The sequence below is a fragment of the Brachycentrus maculatus genome, unplaced genomic scaffold, assembly GCF_059751285.1.
Source record: "Brachycentrus maculatus isolate JH-2025_06_01 unplaced genomic scaffold, ASM5975128v1 h1tg000614l, whole genome shotgun sequence".
Lineage (NCBI taxonomy): Eukaryota > Metazoa > Arthropoda > Insecta > Trichoptera > Brachycentridae > Brachycentrus > Brachycentrus maculatus.
In genome coordinates, this window is record NW_028281352.1 from 359,213 (window position 1) to 380,787 (window position 21,575).

The following is a 21,575-nucleotide window of genomic DNA, read 5'->3' on the forward strand; positions in this document are numbered from 1 at the left end:
GAGAACACTTGTGATTCTCCAAACAAGTCATGTTTGCATTTATAAAATTAAAAATCGTCTCATAAAAAGATTTTTTTTTTGTATTTCATTATAAAAATTATATCTAGATAATGAAGTTTCCATGATGATTTAAATACGCAAATAAAACAATTGATAAAGATGATTTTTGAGTTAATTAATGTAAAAACTAGATTCGAGAACATCTATAGTTCTTAAAACTAGTCGTGTTAAAATATAAACTCAAAAGTTGTCATACAAGTTCTTTTTTTAAATTATTTATATTTGAATATGAAAATAATGTCTGAGGAATACCCACAAATAAATTCAAGCATTTGAGTCCTGAGGCTAAACATCTTTGTGGCTTCAAATAAATAAAGTTCTCAGAATTCAAGTGTACCGGAATTTCGGCGAGTGGTTTATTGTACGGAAACCATTCTGTAATGTACACTTATTGCATGCCAAGAACCTCGTGTTTGCTTTGATCGCAGTTCATAAGTCTACATCGGGCTTCAATTTATCCAAAACAATGCCTGCTTACAAAAGTAAGCATTGTTTTCGGAAGCAAATAAAGTGAAATTTTACGAATTTGGAGTTTTACGAGTACCATTAAACGGAAAGTTAGAGAATCTACGGAATTCAAAAAAATATGGCTAAGAATATTGTATGTTATACCCACAATACAAGTCAATGCGATGTACTAAATGTTTGTATTTTATTTGAAAAAATATGCCTTTTCATTATTTTGTTGAAATAAAATAGAAATTGTAAAAAATGGGACATTATACTCTTATAAATATTTTTGTTTCCAACTTACTAACTAATTATCACGCCACTTCACTGCAGTTGTAGAGGCATAGAAAGCCAGATCCTCCGTCCTTGCAAATAATATTTGCCTCTTCTACATTTATACATCTCTTCATACATAATTACCGATTATTTCCACCCCTTACCTGACTCATTTCAACTATTTGAAATACTTGATCATAATAAGTATTTTTTTAATTCTGTAAAAAAGGGTTAGCATAGGTAAGGTTGGGTTAGGGTAGCATATCGCTCACTCCTTTCAAGAACGTCATAAATAAAAAAAAACTTTATTTTTTAGGAGAGTGTTTTTAAAGTTTAAAAATATAATGCAATGTATTAAAAATAAATATCAACTTTTACTGTGCCATAGATCTGTTAAGGTAAATTCTGGAGGTTTTTTCTCTATTTGAAAAATATTAAATATATTTTAAAAAAATAATTCAACAATACCTTTTCTTAAAAATGCAAAAACAAATCTTTATGCCCTGTAGCGGGTAAATATAAAGTTTAAAAAACTGTTTTTTTTTTGCTGGGATATAGTACGTTTTCTGGGCATTTTGAATATATGCACAACTGAAAATTGACGATTTTTGATTTATGACGTTCTTGAAACGAGTGAGCGATGTGTTAGGTTATTTGGTAATTTTTTTTAGACTTACGAATGCGTCCAAAAACGGAGCATACAACTAGAAGGCAAACCCCCGCTGACCACACAGGTCTATACAGAGCGGCATATATAGCGGACTCGGCGGCGCTGTAGGCTTTAGTGGGGAAGTAGAAAACGTATCCTGAAGCCATTGCGGTGAACAGTAGAAGGAGGGCGAAAATACCACCAATGGAAGATTTCAGCTGAAAAAATAACATCGTTTTTTAAATTCAATAACATTTCACAAATTTAACAACAAATTTTAAACTATTTATTTATAAAATACTTCTTCAAACCCGATGGTGCATAGGGCACTGCATCATAAAAACGCAGTGTTATCTTGATCATTAGCACATGAAAGAAAGGTGATCAGCCCTCAGATCAGTCCAGGGTAATATTGAATAAATATTAGAGTGAAAAGATCTCTTAAATTTATTCAACCCTCCCTGGGAATCGAACCCGGAGCCTCCAGTACTTTAGCCAAGCGTGCTGACCAAAACAATACGGAGGTGTGCAGATACAGTTTCAGATTTATAATTTAAACATTACTTGGTAAATACCACTATATCTTTTTACCTATGGTGAAACGTTTTTCAATGTTTTTTTGGTCCGCATCATTTTCAAATACCGTATGATGCAGAATGCCTCGAAATACGTGTTGCAATAGATTTCACAAAATGGTGATATTTACCACGATAATTTCAATTAAAAATTAAAAGATATCGCAACAAAATAAATATTTAATCAAATAGTGAAAACATATATAACTATCTTACCATATTACTATTAAGTAAAAAAAATACACCTATAAAAATGGTGTGTATTACATCAAATGTAATATATTGGTTATGTCGGCCATTCTTTCCATTTATCTATCATATATTATCAACAATACAAGTATTTTATCACAAAAAATGGCCGTTAAAATCATATTAAATATTTATTTTGCAGCACCGATGGTTTTGGGTATTCAGGTAGCTCCAGAGCAAGAACTAACAAACGATGCAGAGTGACTGACTTTTTCTTGAACCAGAGACTCAATATTTAGTTCAACGTATAAAATAAAAAAAAATGGTTCATTTCAATGAAATAAAAAAAAACATTGAAATAATAATTTAATTTAAAGCAACGGCTGTCTTTTGATCAACAAATAAATGCTCGTATCGAATAAACGCCAAAAAAGCTCTTAATCAAATGTTTGGTTGTTTTGGTATAATTTTAATTAATGTAGTCCGTTCTCCCTGATCTAAAGTATCAGTTTTTAATTAAAATGGGTAAGTTTCAATTTCTCTACAGAGGAAAATTTAATTATCACGTTATTAGACTAATTAAAATTTGATGATCACGATCAAAATAATAATATCAAAGTGCCGGACGGTCCTTTGACTAGGTATAGTGGGATAATTATGTTGTGAAAGTTTTATTAATTATGACCTACAGTGGATAGTTTTTTGACACCCTCCTCGTTATATTTGAAGATCAGGTAGCCGGTGATGAGTCCCAAGATATATGGAGTAGCCCTGGCGTGGGTCTTGATGTACATAACCTGGTATATTGGATGAGCTTGGGGGTCTGTCAGGAAGCTGAAAATGAACAAAAAATAATGGCAACTTTATTTGTTGATATCTCAACATATTACAGTGGAACAGTTTAACGAGCATAATTCGTTCCAGAATCTTACTCGTTAAGTGAAACACTCGTTAAGCGAAACATTTTTTGTTTTGACTGGCGCGAAAGTCCCTGCTCACAAGTGAATGTCGTGAAAAGGGGACTTACCCTTTTCATTACCTAACTCTCGTTATAAAAAATGTCGCTCGTTAAGGGAACAACTTTTTCAGATTTTTTTGCTTGTGTTGAGAGATACTTTTTCAGATTAGAGGGGCTCGTTATGAGAGGTTTTGCTGAATTTATTAATTCTGCATTAACTTTGTGGAATGACTAGTTGATTATTGAAAAAACACTACGTATAAACACACTATGATCCCCTGATTGAATTTTATTTCATTACACACGACTAGTTTCAAAAACTACAGTTATTTTCATCGACAGCTGATTAATTCATTAATAAAAACTTATCACCTTTCGATGAAAACAATTGTTGTTTTCGAATCTAGTCATGTATAATGAAATAAAACTCTATTTGTGGTATTATAAAAGCGTTTAATTTTTAAAAAATAAAAATATATATCTTAACAAATTTAAGCAGAATTTACGATTTTTCTCAAATTTCCAAATGCAGTCAGTATATATTTTTATTAATCTTTATTTATATTATATTTTCTTAAGGGTGTCGGACACTCATTTTAATTAAATAAAGCATATCGTAAAATCTTGCCATAAATAAAGATGCAATGAATATTCGAAAGATTTTTAAAAATTGTGGATCGCATAATTTGATGACTAAAATCCAATTTCGAATCTTTAGGACACATGTTTTTGAATATTTACGATGTTGGGTCTAGATAAAATGAGATTGACAGTGACAAACAACTTGGTATTTACACAGCTTTTCTCGCTTTAAAGCTAGGACAAAAAGTTTTGAAATATCGTCCCCATCAATCTTGGATGGAAGCTTCTCTACGACGAAATATTTACGAGTAAATGTAGAAATAAACGTATGGTAGATTAAGTGTATGTTATGCTGAGAATTTCACAATACTCCAAATGGGAAACCACGTGATGCATAGTTAAACTGTTTCAGTAAACTCAAATTATGTTTTATTAAAAAAAACACTAACTAACCAACACGCCGCTTCCCCGCAGGAGTAGGTAGATAAATATTGAAGTATTTTTTCAGTTCAATATTTTTCTAATATTACACGGATTGTTACCGAAGCGAAGGAGTGAATATTCTGTCTTAAAATAATTGAAGATTAATTTAATGCTACGTCAATACGATGCAGTGCCCTATGCACCATTTGGCGCAAAAAGGGAAAGAATAAGATAAGCATTAAAATATGTGAAACCTTTTACACGAGATGATATGAAAGGTAGACTAACCATACTTCTGAAACCAATTAACCGTCTTGACGTTTCGGGTAGGCAGAGAGAATCGAACGTCACAACAATCTGTCTTTGCAAACAATATTCGCCTCATCCACATTCTAATTATTATTATATACCGATTATTCTAATTTCCGTAATGACAACATTAAAATATTTGAAATAATTCTATCTCTCTGCCCATCCCTGCGGCGAGGCGGCCTGATTGTTAGTTAATTAGTTAGTTAAGTACCATTAATAAAAATGAAAATGATTTAATTTAGACTGATTAAATGGAGTCAGTACGGCGTTGTTTTCAATATTAAAAACCACGAAATTCCCAGAAATTTGTCTGAAAATGGCGAAGAGTATTTTTCAGAATAAAATATCCTTGGATATAGATTTGAAGGAAAACGAACATTAATCATTTCTTCCATTGAAACCTTTCGCCTCCCTTGGCTGCGAGCCATTAAAACAGAATTCTAATTTATAAGCATGGCTTTGTGCAACTTTTTATTGTAGCATAAAGTAGGTTCTATTATACCGAGGGTCGGATTGATGGAATGTCGTCGCTTTTTTTACACTTTTCATAATTTCCCTGGAACGGAAGACGTTACTTCATTCTTCCGTCCTATTTACTTTGAAGCTCGCTCGACAGCGGATGTTCATTAGTACAGTGATGTCCACCATTAAGACTACGAAGAAAACAATATAAGAGAAAATAAAGAAATAATGAAAAAAATATGAAAACACGCCACTTTGCTTCACCACAACTTCTATGGGGTCGTGTGGTAGATATATAACCAATATTTATTGTTGGCAAATACCACTATTACTTCAAATCTATTGTGACACGAGTTTCAATGCATTTTGCATCATTTTCGGTAACGCCATCTAACGATGTAACGGAACTTACAATCGTGAAGGTACCTATGGTGACCAAAATTTAGTTCGTCAAGTAAATCAATAAATCACACACCTTAACTATGTATCCATTTCGTTCTAAATTTAGTAGGTATGAAGGCGGGAACATAATGCATTTTATATACCTATCTACTGCAAGTACTTATAAACACTCCAAATTTATAATAATATGGTTTTCTTGGTAAATACCACTTTTGAAATGTGATATTTACCATGCAAAATTAAAAAAGTTAAATAAAAAAATTAAATAAAAAAATTAAAAGTCAGATTGATTATTGGAAATACCGCAATTAATCAGATAATATAAAAACTGTATTACTTAACGAAATTTCACATTGTGTATTTGCAAAAGACATAAAATTTTATTTTTCTTTTGACCTAACCTTACCCTTATCCCACAATTAATGGTATTTAGGGCACTGTATCGTATCAACGCAGTGTTATTTTGATCAATTATTGCATGAAGGCAAGGTGATCATGCTTGCGCTCCTTGTATCAGTCAATATATTCATCAGTCTTGTATATAAATAAGAGAGTAAAAAATCTCTCATATAATGTTATTATATTTAATGGGTTCACCAGTCTGATGATGATAAAACCCAGTCACTGGTCAAACTCTTTTTTTTTTCAAAACCACATAATTATTTCGAAGAAAACTTTTTTTTAAAATGCAAAAACGGTGTTTTAAGAAAAAAAATAATTACGTAAAATGTTACCTGGATTTAGAGAAAATTAGGTTGAATATAACGAATACTGGTCCGCAAGTTGTTGTTTTATTAAACATATAAAATGCCGTTCCACCAATAAATTTCAGTACAGATTTTATATACACATATATGTAGTTGCGATTAAGTAAGTCATGAATTAGTTCACAAAATTTGGATTATCTCCAATTATAGTAGCTATTTTCATATTATTCTCTGACATCTCTTCAAAGATGAAGAAGATTTTATCAACAAGTATTTGGACACACTCAAAATGTTGTAAATAAAATGTTTGGTCAAATTATAAGCTTAAATAATAAAAATGAAAATGGTATTTTCTGGCGTTTCTCAAGTTTGTGATTATTATCCGGGATTCGGACCTCACACACTTATATAAGAGTTTCTGCATAGTAAAAAGCTTCTTTACATCTCTCCAATAGATGTCTCTAGTGAAGTTCTGGTGATTCAAGAACAAGGTTTCTAAATTGGTTCATATATATGGAACATCCAAGAATTTGAGTAGTATGGTTGTCAATAATGGGTAGAATTGGTGAATGTTACACGTGTGTAAAGTGATCACTTGAATCAGCCTATGACGGTCGTCAGCCCCGTAAATGCCCAGACTTCCATATTCCTCTTCATCTTTGATGAGATGTCAGAGAATAATACATGAATTTGTTATTTGAAACATACTCATCGTGGAAGAGCAACATCGCCGGGAGCTTCAGGAGATAGGTGATGAGTCCAGGGATGAGGATGGAGACCGCGAGCAGGATGCCAGCCAGAACTGGAGCCGTGAGGCGGTGGGAGCACATCTGGCGCGCGGTCTTGGAGCTGGAGGTCAGCAGCGCCCAGGAGCTCAGGAATATCAAGGAGAGCTGGAAGTCCACGGGGATGTACCAAGAGTGGAACATGCACTGAAAAGAAAACCACCTTGTTACATCTACACAAATATTAAATACGGTAATTATAAAAAAAAGATTTATTACAAAATACATCGAAAATCAAAGTATTCAAAGTTGAATTGTGCATAAAAAGTAAACAAAAAAACGTACATAAAATTAAAGCTTTTTGATAGAATCTTTTTTAAATTTTGATTTAATTATTTTGATCCGAATTGTGATACCTTTTGTACGAGGGTTATCTATTTAAAAAATCATAAATATATATATATATATATATATATATATATATATATATATATATATATATATATATATATATATATATATATATATATATGTGCATAAAAAGTAAACAAAAAAACGTACATAAAATTAAAGCTTTTTGATAGAATCTTTTTTAAATTTTGATTTAATTATTTTGATCCGAATTGTGATACCTTTTGTACGAGGGTTATCTATTTAAAAAATCATAAATATATATATATATATATATATATATATATATATATATATATATATATATATATATATATATATATATATATATATATATATATATATATATATACAAATAATAAAAAGTGTGTAAATAATAAAAATCTCCATTTTTCATTTACGAAAGTTTATCATCTTTATAGCGATTTTTCCTGGAACCTGCGTATTAAATTTTGAGGGTTCTTTTATGGTACTATATTACATTGATATAGAGAAAAAAATTGTTGTAAAATCTCTCGATTTCTTAGTAATTTAATTGTACTGCTTAAAAAATCTTTGAACATGTAAAATATATTTAAAAAAAGTTGAAGTAGGTCGAAAACACGAAAGTGATATTTTGATTTAAAAAATAACTATATTAAATGCGAGTTTTCAATAATACAAGCTAATAATATAATGTCACCATTACCGCGTTATAAATTTTAGTATTATTTGACAAGACTTGTTTTATCTTACATATCTGTGATTTTAAAATTTATTATACTTACCCAAGTAAAAGAAAAAAAAATATTTGGTTCGTTTTGAACTTGGCAAAAAATAAAAGATATTTTTTTTTATTTACTCACCATTTGATCAACGTGAACATAGTTATTGATCATGAGTAGGTTCGTCCACCAGTACTTCTTGCAGTTCTCTGCATCGTGTTCAATCTTACCCCACAATGGACCAGATCCGGTAAGAGGAAGAATAGTCGCTGCGAACATTAGTGTCACGGCGTAAGCTGGAACCAATCTTCGCAAAAACATATAAATATTAATTATTACTAGAATTTATATTTGAAGCAATAACTTTGTGATTTTACATTTTTTAATTAAAATATAACTTTGTTTTAAAATCAGTGTAAATATTTTATTATGACTTAATTACAATGACTACCGGTTTCGAAGCAAACCGCTTCTTTTTCAAAAAGTATTCAAGAATTACCGCTTTATTTTCATTCAAGAAGTAAAAATAATGAAGCGGTCAGCTTCGAAATCTGGAGACATTATAATTAAGTTAAAATAAAATATTTATTGTGATTTTAAAACACGGTAACGTTAAATTTTTATTCATTATTAATTCACAAAAAAATGTCTCAAATAATTCCTGAGGTAATTCAATTATTAAGAAGAATTTAAATATTTAAAAATGAATATTTGTTACACCATAATTAATTTAATTTAATCTTTACTTATAAAATATCGAATTAAATTATTTCTCATTGTTTATTACTGAACATAATTTATTTGTTTTTGTTAAAAATCACGACATATTGACGAAAGGTAAAAGGCTCCAAATCCGCATGCGTCTTTTTAGCCTTTTAAGTGCGACTCCGGCACAAATATCCACGGGAAGGCACTTCGATTCGTTTTTATGAAAACAACATTTTTCTTGAATCTTATTAAAAGCAAACTGAGAAATCGTGTTATCGACGAGACCTGGAAACGTGCCACAAATAACGACACGTAAACCTGACTTGATCAAACTTTCAAAGGAGATGTAAAGACATTATTTGCAATAAGTAGTGTTCTGATGGATACCTTACGTTCAAAATATTTTTAAGCAATGAATTCAACCCTTATTTATTTCGGATTTTTTTTTTTATTGTAACCGTAATTTAATAAGGATAAAAAATTGCAGTTTTATTCGTAAGTCAAGAGGTATGAAAATACCACGTTTACATATCAATCATGAGTGATGCAATCAAGTAAATGTAAAATATAATTTTATTAATACGCATTGTAAAATATTATTTCAGCATGAGAAAACCCAGTGAGGGCACATTATTGTAAATAGTAATTATACGTGTGATGAAAAAAATCTATAAATAACGTTTGTTTTAGGATATATTTATTACTTTCTTGAATGTAAATTGGGATGGGTAAACTTTAACCGAACTCTGAGTATTCAATGTTCAATGCTTTAGAATTAAAATACTCATAGTTAATAATTTCTTATCGAAACCGGTTGGAAAAAGCATACCAATAAAAAGTGGTTAAAGTTGTTATATTTTATAAAATATATTTATTACCTTAAAAACCTCATTAGAATAAAGAGAGGGGCGTTGATGGGTCCCTTATTGTACTTCCTGAGGAGTCCATGTATGGCAAGAAGTCCACTTATGAGAAGGAAGCTATCCACAATTAAGTCCCCGTGAGACAGGAACATAAACTCGAATGATCTGTAAACCTTTAAAAGAGAAATCTTATAAGTTATTTGTTTTGTACTTCAAAGGGTAGTTTCATAATTGTTTTAAGATGAAATTCTTATTTTTAATACAATTTTTTTTACATTTCCAAATAATTTTGATTGTAGCCGCACTTTTTTTACTTAATTTGTCATTTTTGAGATATTAAATCCGTATTCATAAATCCAGAGAATATTTGACCTAATAACAAAACTCCACAGAAAATATTAAAGGATTCACATTTAAACCACTTAACTATTTAGCATTTCCCACTTAATTTTATTTATATGGCAGTCTGATAAGTCAGTCGTGGTAAGTAGCCAATTAAAATATATTTTTCATTTATGTTACTAAGTAAATATTTATTAGCCTTGACTCGTATCTCAAGCGCAGGATTGATTACCTTGCGTTTATGTGAGTAACGATCAAGATAACACTGCGTTAATACAAGGCAGTGCCCTGTGCACTATTGGGTGCAGATAGGTTAGAAAAATTGTATACGGGATAGGATACAGGCGGTGAGTACCGGAGAAGTTTATTTTTTTTATTCAAATTTTTCTAAGAATAAAATTACATTAAGGTATTTATCTATTTCCACATAATTATTTTCAAATAAATAAGTTTTTTTGGTCATGTTGATGTAATAAACATATACAATACTTTTTAAAGCGTCAAAACTACGTTTTTTATATTAACGTTGTTTTATGATGTTTCTTGTACCTGTCTGTTAAATCAAATTAGTGAAACGAGTGCAAATGATAGCTCAGGTAGTGTTACGCGAATATGCGTACATGTGTCCATTAATACGTTTTAGTATGTAATTCGTATATCCTTACATTATGTAAGGTGCCTTAGAATAATTCATTTAGTATACCACACGTAACTGCGTAACCTACATATCTACATACACTGGTTAGTTGTCACGTGGAACGATATTATTTAACGACAAGAGTTACTGTTACACAATTTGTCAAACAAAATCGTTTAACACTATTAATTTGTAGCAAACTATTTAGAAGACTAAAAATGAACGTTTAAATGAGAGTACCTACGTAATTTTTTTAAATTACCATAAACAAGAGTACATATATAAAACACTTATAAAAATGAAAATGGATGTCGTGTATCGATTTTAATCCATATTTTAGACATGTCCAAATGTTTACTAATTTTAAAATTTTATGTATTTGGTAAAAAAAAATTACTTTTGTCATATCAAGCTAAATAAAAGTTAAATTAATAGTGCCCCAAATAAAAAAAAAAAGATTAGTACTTTAAAAATTTAAATAAAAAGTACACATTAATTTTAAAAGATCTAAATTTTGATAGAAATAAGTAAGACATTTGTTAAATGTTGAAAAATACAAATGTTTTGTGTAAATTAGACAAATAAAAAAAGAGATTAGTACTTTAAAAATTTAAATAAAAAGTATATATTAATTTTAAAAGATCTTAATTTTGATAAAAATATGTAAGAAATTGGTTAAATGTTGAAAAACACAAATGTTTTGTGTAAATTAGACAAATCTTCGAAATTTCAATAGGAAAAAAAGAATTATGTATCGTACGTGAAAATTCCTAATGTTTCTTAAATAGTTACTAAAATAACATACTTAAGGATAATATTATACAAAAAGAGTATAGCCAAACAAGAAAAATGAAATATACTTAAATTTTCTGAAACATAATTCTATTTTTTATTCCCGTAGTTTTTTATTTTTAATTTCTTTTGTTTGTAGGTCAATATTTAGACTCCTTTAGTAACTGAATTCAAAATTTTATTACGTTCAAATCTACAATTTTATATACATACTATTATGAATAACGGGGTTAGAAAATAAGTTACCATATAATGATTGGTGACCGGAAAACCATGTTTTGAATAATATGCTAACCCTTTCTGAAATGAGAAATGTCACCCCGTTGTCGCCCTTGATCGTTAGGAACATAAATCATATATATATATATAAACACAAAAGAATGAAAAATTATATATACTTAATGTTGAAAAAAAATAAGGTATGGAAAAGCGATTTTGATGAAATGTGATTTTCATGATCGTTGAATTAACTGTTTAACTACATAAAACCTCATCGTCATGCTGCTTCCCAACAGGGGTTGGCTGAGAGAAAAGAACGCCGAACTTTTCTATATTTATTTTTTCGCCTTTTCCACATTCATGCATCTCAGCCTAGCATTCATTCCCTATTTCACCATTTAAACATCTATCATAAATCGATTTTACGCACGTCTGTCTGCGTTCAGTCTACATTCATCCTTCTTTTTCCAACTCCATGATTTACTTTAATACATTAGCCAGTTTAGATTGCACTGTTAGGTTTTTATTTTCTACTACAGATTTCAGTGGACCATTCACAATGTTGTAAGAGTAAACAATATATTTAAAAAAAGGCTATTATATTTAAGGATAAAGATTAATGAATGCGAATGCTTAAATGGTGAACTGGAATATTCCTTATAGACGAAATTAAAAGTTCACGCTTTCGTGGAAGTTGGGTTGTAACGGACATCAAAAGTAAGGTAGAGGTTAGGCAATGGAGATGGTATGGCCACATAGGACGCAGGGAACCTGATCAATGTGAACATGGCAATTGCCATGGATCTTTTTCGAAAAACATCTAGAAGCAAGGCCAAAAAATGCATGGATGCTGCCGAATCTATATGATTCGAAGGCATGACCTATGTGATGTTGCCCATGAGAAGGATCTATAACCTGAGGTCGAGAAAAACTAACCCCAACATTCTATAAAGATGAGTAGTTGGATAGAGCCAGGAAGAAGAAAATAAAGATTTATGCTATCGTAACGCTGTTTTAAGAATGAACTATATAAAATTCTCATGAGAGGTGGTATCATACATAGTAAAAATAGTGAAGGATATTGGTACCATAAACCAAATTCGGTCACGAAATGCTGAACCCTCTTCTAGTGGAACGGAAGAACTGTTCTAACAGTCAACAATTCTCCTGAGGAGTTTTACGTAGTTTCCTCCCAGAAATGAGCAAATGCTGAGAAGTTCCTGATTGGCCCACACTAGATTATTTTTCACAGATGAAAGATTTTTTTTAGTTGGAAGAAACAAAAATTCACTTATTGATCTGTAATCCTTGTACAAGGTAAATAAAAAAGACAATGCACGTATAAAAAAGAGTGAACTATACAGTATAAAAATATTGAATAAGTTTTTAAATTTGGAGAAAAAGATTTATGCTACCGTTAGTCTCAGTTTTGCTCCCCACTTAGTGAGGTGGCTTAAACATTTTAAATTTGTTAATATGATAAGGTTGAGACCCCAATCAGAGTTGATTGTAATTTCTGAATAAAGATTTCATCCCTAGGGTGCTTTCGAAGTGTGGTAACGTAACTGAATTCTTAATTCATAATTGAAAAATGATTAAATTAGTTCGCGAGCTGGCTGAAAACAATTTCCGGTTACTAGGGATAACTTCATGTAATGAAAATTTATGTTCAGCCGATTAATGGCTTTCAGCCGCCACTTTGCAGTGAAATGTAATATTTAATTGTTCTGACAGTTCAAATCAGATTCTTACACAAATAAAATAATGATTGGATCAAGGGTTTTGGTTATGGTAAAAACTTTGAGATTGGGACGTGTACGTAGCAATAAAAATATAATTTTGGCGAAACAAATGGAAAAGTGAGAAATTAGTTGTTCAATATAAATTAAGCAAGTGGGCCTTTCAAAAGGTTACCAAAAAAAGAGCAAAAAAACATGTTTCAACATTTGAGTTAATATATTTTATTTGCCATTTTGGTCAACAGATATTTTTCCTAAAATGCGTTTTTTAAACGGAAACCTGATTTTGAACTGAGACAAAACGTAAATACTGCTTTGCATTGTTGCAAATACCTGATGAAAAAAAAATCTTAGATATTAAGATATTGATTTGTTTTTTTTTTAACTCCATAATTTAAATTTTAAATATAAATTTAAATTAAAAAAATGTGTTTTAACACAGGTTTAAAGGTCTTCTAAGTTGTTTATTTTCTTTTTTTTGACAATTGATTTGCCTTTTTTGTGTATTTAGAAACTTCTGTGCTAGTTTGGTAGTTTGATAATGCTCTGACAAGGTGAAACAATTGTCAAGAAATTAATTTCTATTTTTTTTTAAATAAAATTATACAGCTTAGTAGATCCTTAAAAATCAGTGCTGAGATTAATATTCAAAAGAAAGGTTTTCAATTTCTTTTTATGTAACTACAATTATTTCTATAAAACTACAATTATCTTAAAATTATCATACAGGTTATTCTATGCTCCTTTGATAACAATTAAAAAACAAATTTCTTAGAATTATTTAGACACCCACTCATATGTCACCAATACATACGTAAATATGTGTTTGTAACTTAAATGTAATTGAACAAAAATTCATCCTTACTCCTTCAATATATTCCATGTTTGAGATAGGTCCTGCCAGTGTGGTGCCCAGGCGATGGTCCATGATGATGAAGCAGATAGAGAGGACCTTTATGCCATACAGGACATCCAGGGTGCTCTCATCATCCGTTTCTCCGAGTCTCTTCAACTGCCTTATAACCGAATAGCTCTGGACAAGACGTGAACACGCGGCTCCTGTAGGAATAAAAAAAACACAAATATGAAAATCATCTCGCAACATATGTTTGATTCCATGCACAAATAAACTTGAGTTTCATCTGCCGATAGCCTGATATAACCTTAATCTATGAAAAAATCTGGATTAAAAAATTTTCAGGTCATTATCCGAAAAAGGTTGCCGAAGAACTAAATTATGCAAAATATTTGAGTGTATGCAAAAAAAAATCCACAAAGCTGGGTTTCTCCATTTAAGAGGCAATCATGATTTTTGATATCTTAAGATAGATGAAGTTGGGTTTCTCCATTTAGGAGCCAATTAACATTTTTGATATCTCAACAAGATGATGAAGAATATGGAAGTCTGGGTATTTACATGGCTTACCTATCATGATCAGCCTATGACAGATTACAAGGCCTGTAAATACCCAGACTTGCATATTCTTCTCATCTACGTTGAGATGTTTTGATTAATTCTTTGTTCATCGGAACGTTAGAAATTTGAGTTGTTTTTTTTATAATGGTATAAATAAAGAAATTAATAATTACAAAATTATGTGTAATTATATAGTTGGAAAATATATAATTACACATAAAACAAGCAAATACACAATATTCAAAATTTTGTTTTGCAGTTGCACTCAACTATTATTTTAAAAACTACCATTTCCGTAAGAAAAACTATATAAGATGTAAGTCTTATACTCATAGTGTACGTAGTGTCTTATACTCATAACGTACATGTATTAGAGTTCCCAATTAAATCAGCAGGGCAAGTGACTGCTTAGCGCTTAGTATGTAGAAAAAACTCTAAACAAAACTTTTACATTTAACGTTCATAAAAAAATGTCATTTTGATACGTTCATCTCGACACTATCAACGCTGATATCGTTTAACAGTGTCAATCGACATTGATATCGTGGTGTGTCCCTCGTTTCATACAATTGCCTTTGACATGAGCTTTGATCTTTCCCTTTTCCTCCCTCCCATCCCTCTTTCAGTTATTTTTTACAACTATAAGACCAAATGTGAAACTCTGTGATCGGAAAAATACAAGTAGTGATATTATTTTTTGACATCTCATCAAAGATGAAGAAGAATATGGGAGTCTGGGCATTTGCGGGGCTGACAACCGTCATAGGCTGGTTTAAGTGATCACTTTACACACGTGTAACATTCACCAATCTTAAACCAGCCTATGACGGTCGTCAGCCCCGTAATTGCCTAGACTTCCATATTCTTCTTCATCTTTGATGAGATACCAAAAAATAATATGAAAAATAACTCCTGTAATTGGAGATAATCTAGATTTATGAACATGTATTTGGACACACTCAAAATGTTGTAAATATAAGTAGTTTTTATGTTATACTTATATATATGTACATATGTAACTCTCTGTAAATGATCCGTACAATTTTATACAGAAAAAAACTTTACATCACTTGACATAAAGTTAATCATATGTACCTACATTAAAAACGTATATTTTTAAATACATTTTTTTATTCCTACAATATTTGTTATAAGGAGTTATATCTAGACAGACAATAAATGGCTTGGGATAAAGAAGAATCTTTATGATTGTATGGGCACTTAGCAAAATGCAACTTTCGAATATTTTTTTTAGCTTGAAATACGATTACCCTTTTGAAGATCGTTTTATGAATGGAACTACGAGACATTCATGGTCAGCAAGTAATATATCAAATTGGTGGGAAAATCCGAGTGGTATAATGATTCTCATGAAGGTCAACTCTTTCTTATAATATTTTTGCAGGTGAATGAAGACATACGATGGTGAAATAAAAAATCTTTTAATATTTAATTTTTATTATTCTTGCTGTAGGCCTTGTGGGCTGTTTTTAAGAGGGATTAGCATCCTGCGATGCCGATTTCCATCTGTCAATCCATCTCTTTGATGGTCTGTCCGGGAGAGTCTATCTAGGGGTTGGCCGTGCAATGTGATAAGGGGGAGTTTGAATGGTTCCATTCTCATCGCATACCCATACAATTGTCGTCTTCGTTATCTTCCCCATTAATTATTATTTACACGCAAGTTTTTTTTCATCACACATGATACAATTAATTACGACGCGATTGAATAATCTATTTTAGATCTACCCATTTCATTTTAGATCTACCCATTTCAATAATCTATTTTTAATAATCTATTTTAGATCTACCCATTTCATTATTCATTTAAGAAAACCTCTTTTACCTTTTGTTTCTTTTTTCAATGACTTTATGGATAGTGAAAGCAGGTTGTACAGAGAGGTTTTTTTTAAACGTTTCTGTATTTTGGATATTTTTGTTCTATGTACATTACCATAAAATGTGTCAATTTTCAGTTGTGTGTTTAGCTGGGAAGTACTTTCTTTTATTATGTAAGAGTACTTCTTAAATGCATATGTAAGTTTTTTTTAAGCATAAATGTTAGGTTTTGAATATCATGAGTTGTAATTGGTTGCATATTTCCGCTGTGGGAGTCCGTCGTTTAGTTATCCTAAAGTAAGTTTATACGTCAGCACAATGTCAGCCTTCGATAAATTTTAATACCGTGATAATTAAAATTAGAAATGTATTTGGATGTAAATCGATCAATCAACCAAAATGACTTTTTTTAATATCTTATTCACTGTTTTATTTGAATTAATTAACATAATTTTGAATACAAATATATCGTTGTAAATAATTCGTTCAATATGTAGGTCAGTTTTAAGGCAAGGTTAAATAAATGAGATGATATTTGATTTCAACAGATCTCAATATATTTTTCAATATCGAGGTCTTATTTTTACAGTCCCATGATTAAGATTTGGATTTTCCTACTAATTTTTATTGAGTAGAATTATTAAAACAATAAAAAACTTTTTTTTTTGACAACGACAAAAATTAATAACCGATTTCTATCAAACAATTAATAATGGATGTGTAAGTATTCCATGGCTTACGACCTAGCATTTGGCTGGCTTAAGTGATCACTCTATACACTTAACTCCCAAGTTTAAAATATATTTTTTTTAACTTGGGATAAAAAAAGGGTTTACCCAAATTACTATCTGATTTGTAATTGCATTGATACCCGATGATGTTATTGAATAATTTTTTGTTGTTGTCATTTTTAATTTTTATTTTATTTCAACTGGTTTCGATAAGCACCTTTTTTTATCTTCGGGGATGAATATGAAATCGGTTGGAAAAATTCCCAAAAACAAAAATTGTCAACCATGTGAATGATTCGTAAAGTGATCACTTAAACCAGTCAATGGTGATCGCAAGCCCCGTAAATGCCCAGACATCCATATTCTTCTTCATCTATGGTGACACGTCAAAAAAAATGTATAAAAAACAAAAGTGGCTAACAACAAAATTTGAGTTTTATTTTATAAAGTTTATAAAATGTGCCACAAAATATTAGGAAAAATATGCCTGATGATTTCATTTGTGATTCCTTAAATAAATTTTAGAGTGAATTTCAGTTTAAAATAACAATATTGTATTTTGTCAAAACTTGAGGACGGTTGACATAAATTTATAAGCAATTAATATATTTACGTACCATCTTTACTTCCCGTTTTTATGGCGATCCAATGGGTCACAGAAGCTGCTGTAACGATGAGAATGAGAACTCCAAACAAAATACTGAAAGAAAAAACACAAACAAATATATTCCAAGTTTTAATGCAAAACATATTGAAAACAGCAATCAATAACTCACTGCTAAATAAGAACATTAACGTCTGAAATTTTTGAAAATGTTGAAATTTCGACACAACGTTCCATTCAAATACGAGCGACAAATATTTGAAAGTTATTTATTTCATCAGCCATTTGAATCGCGATGGCAGCGCCATCTGTTAAACGTATCAGAAATATAATCAATTCTAAAATGCTCATGGCGTACAGCGTGATTTTTGATAGCTGTAAATATAAAATAAATATAATATTTTTCACGCATTTTTTAAACATAATTGTATTTACTTTGAGATGCTCTCTCTTTCTATTTCTCTCACACTAAATATCTCTTATTTTAAAAGATGTTTTACTTCTATTACGTGTAAGGTACTGCAGACCACCAAAGCACTTATAACCAGGGTATCACAAAAAATCTGTATAAATTAATTAAATTTTAGCATAAATAAGAGGCTTATTTTTAATTATCTCGTTTCCATTAAAAAAATCTTTGAGATCAAAGAGATACGGTTCATTTCATTCAAATGAGTTTTTAGAATTCATAAACACTCCCCTTTATATAAAAGGTATGTACTTACAAAATTCAAGGGGTTTAATACGAGATTTAAAAATATTTGTCTCAGGAATATTCTTCATCCATTCAAAATTAAATCTTTGAAAAAAAAAATGTGATTGAAATTTTAGGTTTGCTTTTTTAAAATAAATTGAACAATACACTGATTTTTTTTAACCATTGCGTATTAAAACTCTTAAGATATCCTTTTTGCGCTTCTAAAAACATATTTACCATGTAATAATATCCTGAAAAAGGTCTTAAAAATAACTTTATATCTTTTTAAAACAAAACTTGCTGTACTCGTGCTGTGACTCGGTTAGGTTATATAGAGAAGAAAAAATATGAAAAGAAATCATCTAATATGATGAATTTCACAATGCTTGTGCAGTAATGAAAATATCTAAAACTAAAGGTAATTGAATATGCTAAATGACTGTCAAGAACTGTCAAGAAGCACGCTGTCCGCCGTGAGCAACGTTTAGTATTGCGAATGTTGCTGATACGTTCAGTAGATTGCGCTGTCATTCAAGTCTAAAAATATGTGGTCTTTTGTTAAATATATGAGAATATATGTATGTATATACATACATATAAATAATCTAATACTCATTATTATGTAGAAGACCGCATATATACAATAGATTTTTCGCTATAGTAGAAAAATACTATTTTTTTGTGAAGCTCCAAAGCATAACAAGATAAGATTCAAAGTATTAAAAAGCCCTATTTTTCTTTTTCATCAATTATCATACCTTCCGTTCCAACATAACCTTGCCCTTATTTTATGTAAAAACAAAACAAACTTTCTTGTTTAATTACAACTCGACCTCACTTAAGGGTCGTCAGGTTTAAGGTACGGTACTTGACTTTAATTATCTTGTACTTTAAAATCCTTGTACTGGGAAATATTATCCAAACTTATTATTTAAAATGGAACATAAAAAAGGATATTGATTATAATTCGCAATGTTAAATTAAAAATAACTGAAAAAGGCTTATAAGAGGTTGAAAAACGTTTATAAGAGGACTGAAAAAATAAAGGTTCATATTGAAATTTAAATGTATTTGTCTTTTCAGTAGGCTGGTTTTGTAAATTTTGGACCCGGTGTGTAGAGCTGTAGTCGAGATATAAAAAAACTTTATTTCTCTAAAACCAATGGAATAAATGACACCAAATTTTGGTCATATATTAGTCTGGCTCGGATACAGACTCCTGCAAATTTCGCACTTGATAAGTGTGGGTGTTTTAGCATGTATTATCTACAATAAAAATCTCAAGGTTAATCGTAATCATTTTTTTTTACAAACCAAAAAAATATATATTTGATGTTCGATGCATTCGACTTGGAAAATCTATATTTTTTCATGGACAATTTTATGTCGTAAGCCACAGAATACAAAGGAAACAAAAAAGAAAAAAAAATGGAACACACATCAGCATTAAATTTACAACTGAGTGTGTCCAAATACTTGTTCACAAAATCTGAATTATCTCCAAATACAGGAGTTATTTTCATATTTTTTTTTTTTTACATCTCATCAAAGATGAAGAAGAATATGGAAGTCTGGGCATTTATCTATACAATTTACATTTGTATGTATTAAAAAAGTGTATACTTAATCAAATTGAAACGATAAATTATAAACTCGAAAGTTAAAATTAGATGAATTTTAAAGCTGTGCTTTTAATTTGATTAAACGTGTTATCACCAGGTATCACCCAAAATTGGGTGCTTTGCCAATAAATTAAAATAAAAAAACGTGTTATATTTCATGTCATGAATTAATATAAATAAGTACAAGTATGAACACATGTAACGCGTATATAAATATAAATTGTATTAAACAGTAATTTTTAATTGGTGGTGTGTTCTAATCGATCGGAGGTATGGCTTATTGAGTATTATACTCAATCGAAGGTCCAACACAAATTTCATTGGTCAGAAACAATCTACATATTGTAGTGACTAGTGGACCAGAAGAAAACGGAACAAGGACTGAATAAAATTATTATTGTTTTATCTTTTTGAAAAAAAATAATCACGAGCAAATTTATTAGTAGGCATTTAGGTATTTCAATCGATTATTTGTTTTTTTGTTTGGAACATTTTGAAACTAACTAACTTACTAACCATCACGCCGCTTCCCCGCAGGGGTAGGCAGAGAGAATAGAGCGCCACACCACTCTGTCCTTGCAAACATTCTTCGCCTCTTCCACGTTCATGCATCTCCTCATACATACCCGCCGATTGTTACGACTGCTAACCTGACCACTTTCAAGTATTTGGCATACCTGATCGTGCCATGTTTTTCTCGGTCTTCCTCTGCTTCTTTTCCCACTAACATTCGCCTCATAAATTTGTTTTACCGTTCTTTCGTCACTCATTCGTTCCACACGTTCCATCTCAACACACCTTTCTTAATTTTATCGATAATGCTTATCTCAGCTTTGCATTCCTTCCTTATTTCACTATTCGCACATCTATCATACATCGTTTTGTCGCACATTCTTCTGAGAGATCGCATTTCGACTGCATTCAGTCTACTTTCATCCTTCTTTTGCCAACTCCATGTTTCACTTCCATACATTAGAGTTGGAACCAGGAATCCGTTTGTTCCAGAACATTTTGTTTGTATCCAAATCCTTTTGGGTGAAATGGTACATGTTATTTATTTAAAATAAGGGTCTCTGCTAAATAAAAAACTTGATCGAATAGACCATAGATACTGCCGCAAACTCACACATGAAATGACTTGTGAATTATCTTTCTACTTCTTTCTTTATGAGTCCTCTGTCTTCCACTGCTGGATATAGGCCTCTTCCCCTTCATTCCATTTCCTCCGGTCGGTTGCTGCTTGTCACCAGTTTCTACCCCCCCACAGCGACTAGACACCTCTTTTGTTCTACCAAGGTCTCCAAAGTAAAATTTTGGGGTCCATCTTGTGAGGTTCTGCAATATGTCCTGTCTACTGCCATTAGAGTTTTGCCAAGCGATCCATGATATCCTCTTCTTTGGTTCTTTTCCGTTTTGGTTATTTTTTGTGAATTATATGATGCATGATTTACAACATTTTGAGTGTGTCCAAATACTTGTT

The 21,575-nt window shown here is 30.6% G+C and overlaps 1 protein-coding gene across 1 annotated transcript in view; it reads right to left on the reverse strand.

Annotated features, from left to right (window-relative positions):
* Nucleotides 1–21,575, reverse strand: part of LOC148301085 (O-acyltransferase like protein-like) — a 50,871-nt gene that overhangs the window by 7,121 nt on the left and 22,175 nt on the right. Inside the window, exons 4-10 of the mRNA XM_088273845.1 lie at nucleotides 17,790–17,872; nucleotides 14,051–14,244; nucleotides 9,472–9,629; nucleotides 8,027–8,192; nucleotides 6,754–6,977; nucleotides 2,889–3,033; nucleotides 1,464–1,653 (exon numbers count right to left, since the gene is read on the reverse strand). Coding sequence (XP_088129971.1) covers nucleotides 1,464–1,653; nucleotides 2,889–3,033; nucleotides 6,754–6,977; nucleotides 8,027–8,192; nucleotides 9,472–9,629; nucleotides 14,051–14,244; nucleotides 17,790–17,872 — 1,160 coding nt within the window. The remainder of the gene's footprint in view (nucleotides 1–1,463; nucleotides 1,654–2,888; nucleotides 3,034–6,753; nucleotides 6,978–8,026; nucleotides 8,193–9,471; nucleotides 9,630–14,050; nucleotides 14,245–17,789; nucleotides 17,873–21,575) is intronic.